General features: G+C 45.8%; 1 protein-coding gene across 1 annotated transcript; it reads left to right on the top strand.

Annotated features, from left to right (window-relative positions):
- Positions 1-651: 651 nt before the first annotated feature.
- On the top strand, positions 652-1,215 carry LOC131271156 (uncharacterized). The gene has a single exon (XM_058272545.1). It carries the CDS (start codon positions 652-654, stop codon positions 1,213-1,215), a length of 564 nt encoding a protein of 187 aa, XP_058128528.1.
- Positions 1,216-11,357: the final 10,142 nt, after the last annotated feature.

Here is an 11,357-nt window from a genome sequence, read left to right as displayed (position 1 = left end):
TCAACTTTACTGTGACGACACAACCGACAACCTGCGACCGTTCATCACGAGGGCCTTCAGAGAACGCTTCCTGAAGGTTACTCATGGACTACATCATCCCGGCACCCGAGCGACGGCTAAACTGATGACTTCCCGATTCGTTTGGCCCAACATTCGCCAGGATAGCATACGTTTTGCCCGCAATTGCCTGGAATGTCAGCGAGCGAAAGTCACGAGACACACGAAAACGCCCCTCGAACGATACCCGGCGACGACAAATCGATTCTCACATATCAACGTTGATATCGTGGGACCGTTTCCTCCAAGTAACGGACAGCGTTACTGCTTAACGATCATAGATCGTCGAACTCGATGGCCAGAGGCTATTCCACTGCCGGACATGACAGCACCGGTTGTCGCCCACGCACTGGTGCTAACTGGATTGCACGCTTCGGAATTCCTCAATACATCACAACCGACCAAGGACGTCAGTTCGAGTCGAACCTCTTCGCCGAACTCCTCAAAACCTTGGGCACCAAACACCTGCGGACTACAGCATATCATCCGCAGAGCAATGGATTGATTGAACGATGGCACCGTACACTTAAAGCTGCCATCCTATGCCACGACACAATCCACTGGACGCAACACCTGCCAATGATCCTCCTGGGAATGCGTACGTCTTACAAGGATGACTTGCAAGCTGCTCCTGCCGAACTCGTATATGGAACGACCCTTCGCATACCCTCCGACTTCGTATGCGAACCGAAGATAACATCATCTGATACCGACCCCGATCTACTGATGAACCTGCGACAAGCGATGAGACGCATCAGAACCGACGAGACCGCTTGGCACGGGCAACAACATGTGTTTGTTCACAGCGATCTTGCAAAAGCTACGCATGTTTTTGTGAGAAACGACTCCATCCGACCATCGCTCTCGACCCCGTACGACGGGCCGTTTAAAGTCCATCAGCGTAGCGCCAAGTACTACGCGGTCGACATTAACGGCAAAATAATCAATGTCTCAATCGACCGATTAAAACCGTGCTACCGAGCTGACATCGAGGAACCACCATCGACGACCCAAACGCAAACGACAACATCGACGCCAACAACCACAACGGTACCATCAACGCTGATGACGACGCCGAACGAGCCGCAACCAGATCCGGTATCGCCGAAAGTCACCAGGTCTGGACGACATGTACGGTTCCCTCAACGCTTCCGATAGCCCCGGTGATTCGGCTAGCAAGGGGGTACTGTAGCGGCTGCGGACATCGGAGACAACGGACAGCGGCAAGTCCGCACAATACAGCCGCGAACTGTGCGTTCGTCTCCGTTAAGAACTTATCGTGCACGATGGCAAGAACGGCTTGCCGCGCAACCCACGCGGGTTGCTCAGTGAACGATATAAAAAGCGCATGCAACGAACACGCGTTCTTCTCTTCTCTTGTGGCTTTTCTACGCGCTAACATTACGTGGTGAATTCAGAAACAAAGTGATAGATTCTTTTGGGTGATCATTAAAATAAAAAAGGTGGTAAAAAACACAGAAAACGATTCGTCGTGTTACCGTACCCACATGACTTTAAAGAGAATGAGACGATGCAAAATGGTGTTTAGAAGGTGCTTAAGGTGACTTTAAAGAGAATGAGACGATGCAAAATGAGGTTTAGAAGGTGCTTAAAGTGACTTTAAAGAGAATGAGACGATGCAAAATGGTGTTTAGAAGGTGCTTAAGGTGACTTTAAAGAGAATGAGACGATGCAAAATGAGGTTTAGAAGGTGCTTAAAGTGACTTTAAAGAGAATGAGACGATGCAAAATGGTGTTTAGAAGGTGCTTAAGGTGACTTTAAAGAGAATGAGACGATGCAAAATGAGGTTTAGAAGGTGCTTAAAGTGACTTTAAAGAGAATGAGACGATGCAAAATGAGGTTTAGAAGGTGCTTAAAGTGACTTTAAAGAGAATGAGACGATGCAAAATGGTGTTTAGAAGGTGCTTAAAGTGACTTTAAAGAGAATGAGACGATGCAAAATGGTGTTTAGAAGGTGCTTAAAGTGACTTTAAAGAGAATGAGACGATGCAAAATGGTGTTTAGAAGGTGCTTAAGGTGACTTTAAAGAGAATGAGACGATGCAAAATGAGGTTTAGAAGGTGCTTAAAGTGACTTTAAAGAGAATGAGACGATGCAAAATGGTGTTTAGAAGGTGCTTAAGGTGACTTTAAAGAGAATGAGACGATGCAAAATGAGGTTTAGAAGGTGCTTAAAGTGACTTTAAAGAGAATGAGACGATGCAAAATGAGGTTTAGAAGGTGCTTAAAGTGACTTTAAAGAGAATGAGACGATGCAAAATGGTGTCTAGAAGGTGCTTAAGGTGACTTTAAAGAGAATGAGACGATGCAAAATGAGGTTTAGAAGGTGCTTAAAGTGACTTTAAAGAGAATGAGACGATGCAAAATTAGGTTCAGAAGGTGCTTAAGGTGACTTCAAAGAGAATGAGACGATGCAAAATGAGGTTTAGAAGGTGCTTAAAGTGACTTTAAAGAGAATGAGACGATGCAAAATGGTGTTTAGAAGGTGCTTAAGGTGACTTTAAAGAGAATGAGACGATGCAAAATGAGGTTTAGAAGGTGGTTAAGGTGACTTTAAAGAGAATGAGACGATGCAAAATGGTGTTTAGAAGGTGCTTAAAGTGACTTTAAAGAGAATGAGACGATGCAAAATGAGGTTTAGAAGGTGCTTAAAGTGACTTTAAAGAGAATGAGACGATGCAAAATGGTGTTTAGAAGGTGCTTAAGGTGACTTTAAAGAGAATGAGACGATGCAAAATGAGGTTTAGAAGGTGCTTAAAGTGACTTTAAAGAGAATGAGACGATGCAAAATGAGGTTTAGAAGGTGCTTAAAGTGACTTTAAAGAGAATGAGACGATGCAAAATGAGGTTTAGAAGGTGCTTAAAGTGACTTTAAAGAGAATGAGACGATGCAAAATGGTGTTTAGAAGGTGCTTAAGGTGACTTTAAAGAGAATGAGACGATGCAAAATGAGGTTTAGAAGGTGCTTAAAGTGACTTTAAAGAGAATGAGACGATGCAAAATGGTGTTTAGAAGGTGCTTAAGGTGACTTTAAAGAGAATGAGACGATGCAAAATGAGGTTTAGAAGGTGCTTAAGGTGACTTTAAAGAGAATGAGACGATGCAAAATGGTGTTTAGAAGGTGCTTAAAGTGACTTTAAAGAGAATGAGACGATGCAAAATGAGGTTTAGAAGGTGCTTAAAGTGACTTTAAAGAGAATGAGACGATGCAAAATGGTGTTTAGAAGGTGCTTAAGGTGACTTTAAAGAGAATGAGACGATGCAAAATGAGGTTTAGAAGGTGCTTAAAGTGACTTTAAAGAGAATGAGACGATGCAAAATGAGGTTTAGAAGGTGCTTAAAGTGACTTTAAAGAGAATGAGACGATGCAAAATGAGGTTTAGAAGGTGCTTAAAGTGACTTTAAAGAGAATGAGACGATGCAAAATGGTGTTTAGAAGGTGCTTAAAGTGACTTTAAAGAGAATGAGACGATGCAAAATGGTGTTTAGAAGGTGCTTAAGGTGACTTTAAAGAGAATGAGACGATGCAAAATGAGGTTTAGAAGGTGCTTAAGGTGACTTTAAAGAGAATGAGACGATGCAAAATGGTGTTTAGAAGGTGCTTAAAGTGACTTTAAAGAGAATGAGACGATGCAAAATGAGGTTTAGAAGGTGCTTAAAGTGACTTTAAAGAGAATGAGACGATGCAAAATGAGGTTTAGAAGGTGCTTAAAGTGACTTTAAAGAGAATGAGACGATGCAAAAATGGTGTTTAGAAGGTGCTTAAGGTGACTTTAAAGAGAATGAGACGATGCAAAATGAGGTTTAGAAGGTGCTTAAAGTGACTTTAAAGAGAATGAGACGATGCAAAATGAGGTTTAGAAGGTGCTTAAAGTGACTTTAAAGAGAATGAGACGATGCAAAATGAGGTTTAGAAGGTGCTTAAAGTGACTTTAAAGAGAATGAGACGATGCAAAATGAGGTTTAGAAGGTGCTTAAAGTGACTTTAAAGAGAATGAGACGATGCAAAATGGTGTTTAGAAGGTGCTTAAGGTGACTTTAAAGAGAATGAGACGATGCAAAATGAGGTTTAGAAGGTGCTTAAAGTGACTTTAAAGAGAATGAGACGATGCAAAATGAGGTTTAGAAGGTGCTTAAAGTGACTTTAAAGAGAATGAGACGATGCAAAATGGTGTTTAGAAGGTGCTTAAAGTGACTTTAAAGAGAATGAGACGATGCAAAATGGTGTTTAGAAGGTGCTTAAAGTGACTTTAAAGAGAATGAGACGATGCAAAATGGTGTTTAGAAGGTGCTTAAGGTGACTTTAAAGAGAATGAGACGATGCAAAATGAGGTTTAGAAGGTGCTTAAAGTGACTTTAAAGAGAATGAGACGATGCAAAATGGTGTTTAGAAGGTGCTTAAGGTGACTTTAAAGAGAATGAGACGATGCAAAATGAGGTTTAGAAGGTGCTTAAAGTGACTTTAAAGAGAATGAGACGATGCAAAATGAGGTTTAGAAGGTGCTTAAAGTGACTTTAAAGAGAATGAGACGATGCAAAATGGTGTTTAGAAGGTGCTTAAGGTGACTTTAAAGAGAATGAGACGATGCAAAATGAGGTTTAGAAGGTGCTTAAAGTGACTTTAAAGAGAATGAGACGATGCAAAATGGTGTTTAGAAGGTGCTTAAAGTGACTTTAAAGAGAATGAGACGATGCAAAATGAGGTTTAGAAGGTGCTTAAAGTGACTTTAAAGAGAATGAGACGATGCAAAATGAGGTTTAGAAGGTGCTTAAAGTGACTTTAAAGAGAATGAGACGATGCAAAATGGTGTTTAGAAGGTGCTTAAAGTGACTTCAAAGAGAATGAGACGATGCAAAATGAGGTTTAGAAGGTGCTTAAAGTGACTTTAAAGAGAATGAGACGATGCAAAAATGGTGTTTAGAAGGTGCTTAAAGTGACTTTAAAGAGAATGAGACGATGCAAAATGAGGTTTAGAAGGTGCTTAAAGTGACTTTAAAGAGAATGAGACGATGCAAAATGAGGTTTAGAAGGTGCTTAAAGTGACTTTAAAGAGAATGAGACGATGCAAAATGAGGTTTAGAAGGTGCTTAAAGTGACTTTAAAGAGAATGAGACGATGCAAAATGGTGTTTAGAAGGTGCTTAAGGTGACTTTAAAGAGAATGAGACGATGCAAAATGAGGTTTAGAAGGTGCTTAAAGTGACTTTAAAGAGAATGAGACGATGCAAAATGAGGTTTAGAAGGTGCTTAAAGTGACTTTAAAGAGAATGAGACGATGCAAAATGGTGTTTAGAAGGTGCTTAAAGTGACTTTAAAGAGAATGAGACGATGCAAAATGGTGTTTAGAAGGTGCTTAAAGTGACTTTAAAGAGAATGAGACGATGCAAAATGGTGTTTAGAAGGTGCTTAAGGTGACTTTAAAGAGAATGAGACGATGCAAAATGAGGTTTAGAAGGTGCTTAAAGTGACTTTAAAGAGAATGAGACGATGCAAAATGGTGTTTAGAAGGTGCTTAAGGTGACTTTAAAGAGAATGAGACGATGCAAAATGAGGTTTAGAAGGTGCTTAAAGTGACTTTAAAGAGAATGAGACGATGCAAAATGAGGTTTAGAAGGTGCTTAAAGTGACTTTAAAGAGAATGAGACGATGCAAAATGGTGTTAAGAAGGTGCTTAAAGTGACTTTAAAGAGAATGAGACGATGCAAAATGAGGTTTAGAAGGTGCTTAAGGTGACTTCAAAGAGAATGAGACGATGCAAAATGAGGTTTAGAAGGTGCTTAAAGTGACTTTAAAGAGAATGCGACGATGCAAAATGAGATTTACAAGGTGCTTAAAGTGACTTTAAAGAGAATGAGACGATGCAAAATGGTGTTTAGAAGGTGCTTAAGGTGACTTTAAAGAGAATGAGACGATGCAAAATGGTGTTTAGAAGGTGCTTAAAGTGACTTTAAAGAGAATGAGACGATGCAAAATGAGGTTTAGAAGGTGCTTAAAGTGACTTTAAAGAGAATGAGACGATGCAAAATGAGGTTTAGAAGGTGCTTAAAGTGACTTTAAAGAGAATGAGACGATGCAAAATGGTGTTTAGAAGGTGCTTAAAGTGACTTTAAAGAGAATGAGACGATGCAAAATGAGGTTTAGAAGGTGCTTAAAGTGACTTTAAAGAGAATGAGACGATGCAAAATGGTGTTTAGAAGGTGCTTAAGGTGGCTGTAGCGGCTGCGGACATCGGAGACAACGGACAGCGGCAAGTCCGCACAATACAGCCGCGAACTGTGCGTTCGTCTCCGTTAAGAACTTATCGTGCACGATGGCAAGAACGGCTTGCCGCGCAACCCACGCGGGTTGCTCAGTGAACGATATAAAAAGCGCATGCAACGAACACGCGTTCTTCTCTTCTCTTGTGGCTTTTCTACGCGCTAACATTACGTGGTGAATTCAGAAACAAAGTGATAGATTCTTTTGGGTGATCATTAAAATAAAAAAGGTGGTAAAAAACACAGAAAACGATTCGTCGTGTTACCGTACCCACAAATTGGTGACCCCGACGTGATCGCCTGCGCTATCACACATTTCCCTACCAGCGAACAACGCGTTCTGCGCCGGTAAGTGACCGGAGAAATTGACCCACGCGGCACTCTGCATCGAGCAGCCATTACGAAAAGTGACCAACCGCGAGGAATCCCTGCACCGCGCAGCCGTTCCACGAAGCGACCACCCGTGCGAAGGTCTACACCGAGTAGCCATTCTTCCGGGAAACGACCACGCGCAAGAATCACCACGCAGAACCACATTTTTCTTCGCCCGCTTGCTTTGACAACGCCGTCCGAGAATGATTCATCACAGCCCTGAACGAGCCACACGCGTGGCCAACGATGAATCGGAAGGTACATCGGCTAGCAATGAGGATGCGAATGCAATACCCGACAAAAACGTGACGACGATCTCTGGTGCGCCGAAAATCCCTCCACCGCTTATGGACACCAGCAACCTGGAAGGTTTTTTCTTGTCGGTGGAATACTGGTTCGCTGCCGCCGGTATTCTTGACACCCAGGATGCGAAACGATTCAATTTCGTGATGGCCCAGGTACCGCAGAAAACACTGGTTGAATTAAAATCGAAGTTCGAAATGCTGCCAGCGAAAAACAAGTACGATTTCGCGAAAAGAACGCTGACGGAGCACTTTAGCGAATCGCAACAAAGGCGTATGCAACGCGTGCTGTCAGAGATGGCGCTTGGTGACGCCAAGCCTTCCCAGCTGTACTACGACATGCGGCGGGTGGCTAATGGGTCCATCTCTGATGAGTTGTTGCTCGATCTTTGGGCTGCCCGGCTCCCTGCTAACATACAACAGCTGGTAGTAGCAAATCAGGGCCCAGCTAGTGAGAAATTGGCCATCGCCGACGCGGTAATGGAATCGCAACGCTGGCGTCCTATTAACGTGATCGAAACTGCGCCCAAGCGTGGGCAACTAGCTGAGCCAGGCAGTCAACGCAACGAAGGGCACATGCACGCGCCGTGCCTGGAGGCGTGGAATGAGATAAAGTCCGAACTAAGCAACATAAAAGCACTGATCAGTAACGGTAGCCACTGTGCCAAACGATCGTCAACTCCCGCCAGACATTCACGTGAATCCTCTCCTCGACGAACGCGTAGCACCAGCCGCACAGGATCAAACACCGGACTGTGTTGGTATCACGAGCATCATGGTGCTCGCGCAACGAAGTGCCGACATCCGTGTACCTTTAAGGTTACTTCCAACCAACCTTAGGTATGCATGTCGGGATCCTGAGACGTAGTGCACGCGCTCACTACCTCCAATGCCGCGCCTCGACTGTGCATTTCTGACAACGCGACAGGAACGCGCTTCCTGATCGACAGCGGCGCCGAAATATCAGTAATTCCACGCGACCGACGCGTTAGTGGTGTGCGACCTACAAGCGCCGTGCTTGTAGCTGCGAATGGAACAAACATCCCCGTCTACGGAGAGGCAACTCTAAACGTCAGCCTTGGCCTCCGCAGGGACTTCTTGTGGACCTTTGTCATCGCGGATGTCACCATCGCCATCATCGGAGCGGATTTCCTTGCACACCACGACCTCCTGATCGACCTGAAGCGACGACGGCTTATTGATAACACCACGAACATCCAGATGGCCGGCATCCTGATCGACGACACAGCCAGCGACATCCGAGCGTTCTCACGAGAGGCGCCTTTAGCTGATATTCTAAGCGATTTTCCGGCATTAACAACAACATCGCCACCGGGACTGACATGCAACTCTACCGTCATGCACTACATCGATACGACTGGCCCGCCAACGAGTGCGCGTCCTCGCAGACTGCCTCCGGAGAAACTTGCTGCAGCACGAGCTGAGTTCGACATCCTGCTCCGGTTGGGAATTTGCCGCCCATCGCGATCCAACTGGGCGAGTCCCTTGCATATGGTGCAGAAACCAGACGGAACGTGGAGACCATGTGGCGATTACAGGGCACTGAACGCTCAAACAGTCCCTGATCGATATCCCGTACCCTATCTACAGGATTTCACCGCCACCCTCGCTGGAAAACACGTGTTCTCCAAAATCGACTTGAGGAAGGCTTTCCACCAAGTGCCAATAAATCCCGACGACGTACCGAAGACGGCAATCATAACACCATTTGGCCTTTTCGAGTTTTCGTACATGACCTTCGGCCTGCGGAACGCCGCGCAGACCTTCCAACGCCTTATAAATGAAGTCGTACGTGGATTGGACTTTGTGTTCGTATATATCGACGACATATTCATAGCATCCACTACTATGGCAGAACATCGTGAGCACCTCACCCAGCTCTTCAAACGACTGGAAGAGCACCATTTACACATCAACTGTGCGAAGACCGAACTCGGGAAATCAGAAATTAGATTCCTGGGCCATCAGGTAAACGAAAACGGCATCCTGCCTCTTTCGGAACGGGTAGAAGCTATCCGCGATTTTAAAACTCCAGCGACCGTAAAGGAGCTAAAAAAGTTTATCGCGATGATAAACTTCTACCGCCGATTCATACCGAATGCCATCGTTGCACAAGCCCCGCTGCTCGCTATGATTCCCGGAAATCGAAAAAACGACAAAACTCCTCTCGAATGGACTCCTGAGACGACATCAGCCTTCATCGAGTGCAAGGAGCAGCTAGCGAACACCACGCTCCTTGCACACCCCATAGCCAACGCGGAACTCTCACTATGGGTCGATGCCTCGGACATCGCTGCTGGCGCAGCACTACATCAAGTAGTAGATGGACAACTCCAACCACTTGGATTCTTCTCCAAGAAGTTTGACAAAACGCAGCGACGATACAGCACCTACGACCGCGAGCTGACAGCGATATACCTGGCAGTACGACACTTCCGGCACTGGTTGGATGGACGAACAAGCCACATCTATACCGACCACAAGCCGATAACATACGCCTTCAAGCAAAGCTCCGACAAAGCTTCACCACGACAGGCTCGACAATTGGACTACATTGGTCAGCACACAACTGATATCCGGCACGTGCAAGGAAAGGACAACGTTACAGCTGATCTTCTCTCTCGAATCAACGCGATCGACGATAGCAGGGTGATCGACTTCGGAGCATTGGCCGACGACCAGGCCAAAGACGAGGAACTACAACGCATCCTTCAAAACGACGTGAGTACTAGCCTACACCTCAAGCGAGTAACCATTCCAGGTACCGAACATCAACTTTACTGTGACGACACAACCGACAACCTGCGACCGTTCATCACGAGGGCCTTCAGAGAACGCTTCCTGAAGGTTACTCATGGACTACATCATCCCGGCACCCGAGCGACGGCTAAACTGATGACTTCCCGATTCGTTTGGCCCAACATTCGCCAGGATAGCATACGTTTTGCCCGCAATTGCCTGGAATGTCAGCGAGCGAAAGTCACGAGACACACGAAAACGCCCCTCGAACGATACCCGGCGACGACAAATCGATTCTCACATATCAACGTTGATATCGTGGGACCGTTTCCTCCAAGTAACGGACAGCGTTACTGCTTAACGATCATAGATCGTCGAACTCGATGGCCAGAGGCTATTCCACTGCCGGACATGACAGCACCGGTTGTCGCCCACGCACTGGTTGCTAACTGGATTGCACGCTTCGGAATTCCTCAATACATCACAACCGACCAAGGACGTCAGTTCGAGTCGAACCTCTTCGCCGAACTCCTCAAAACCTTGGGCACCAAACACCTGCGGACTACAGCATATCATCCGCAGAGCAATGGATTGATTGAACGATGGCACCGTACACTTAAAGCTGCCATCCTATGCCACGACACAATCCACTGGACGCAACACCTGCCAATGATCCTCCTGGGAATGCGTACGTCTTACAAGGATGACTTGCAAGCTGCTCCTGCCGAACTCGTATATGGAACGACCCTTCGCATACCCTCCGACTTCGTATGCGAACCGAAGATAACATCATCTGATACCGACCCCGATCTACTGATGAACCTGCGACAAGCGATGAGACGCATCAGAACCGACGAGACCGCTTGGCACGGGCAACAACATGTGTTTGTTCACAGCGATCTTGCAAAAGCTACGCATGTTTTTGTGAGAAACGACTCCATCCGACCATCGCTCTCGACCCCGTACGACGGGCCGTTTAAAGTCCATCAGCGTAGCGCCAAGTACTACGCGGTCGACATTAACGGCAAAATAATCAATGTCTCAATCGACCGATTAAAACCGTGCTACCGAGCTGACATCGAGGAACCACCATCGACGACCCAAACGCAAACGACAACATCGACGCCAACAACCACAACGGTACCATCAACGCTGATGACGACGCCGAACGAGCCGCAACCAGATCCGGTATCGCCGAAAGTCACCAGGTCTGGACGACATGTACGGTTCCCTCAACGCTTCCGATAGCCCCGGTGATTCGGCTAGCAAGGGGGTACTGTAGCGGCTGCGGACATCGGAGACAACGGACAGCGGCAAGTCCGCACAATACAGCCGCGAACTGTGCGTTCGTCTCCGTTAAGAACTTATCGTGCACGATGGCAAGAACGGCTTGCCGCGCAACCCACGCGGGTTGCTCAGTGAACGATATAAAAAGCGCATGCAACGAACACGCGTTCTTCTCTTCTCTTGTGGCTTTTCTACGCGCTAACATTACGTGGTGAATTCAGAAACAAAGTGATAGATTCTTTTGGGTGATCATTAAAATAAAAAAGGTGGTAAAAAACACAGAAAACGATTCGTCGTGTTA

This window comes from Anopheles coustani, unplaced genomic scaffold (assembly GCF_943734705.1).
Source record: "Anopheles coustani unplaced genomic scaffold, idAnoCousDA_361_x.2 U_75, whole genome shotgun sequence".
NCBI lineage: Eukaryota > Metazoa > Arthropoda > Insecta > Diptera > Culicidae > Anopheles > Anopheles coustani.
The sequence above is the reverse complement of the archived record's forward strand: the minus strand, read 5'-3'. Positions and strand labels throughout refer to the sequence as shown.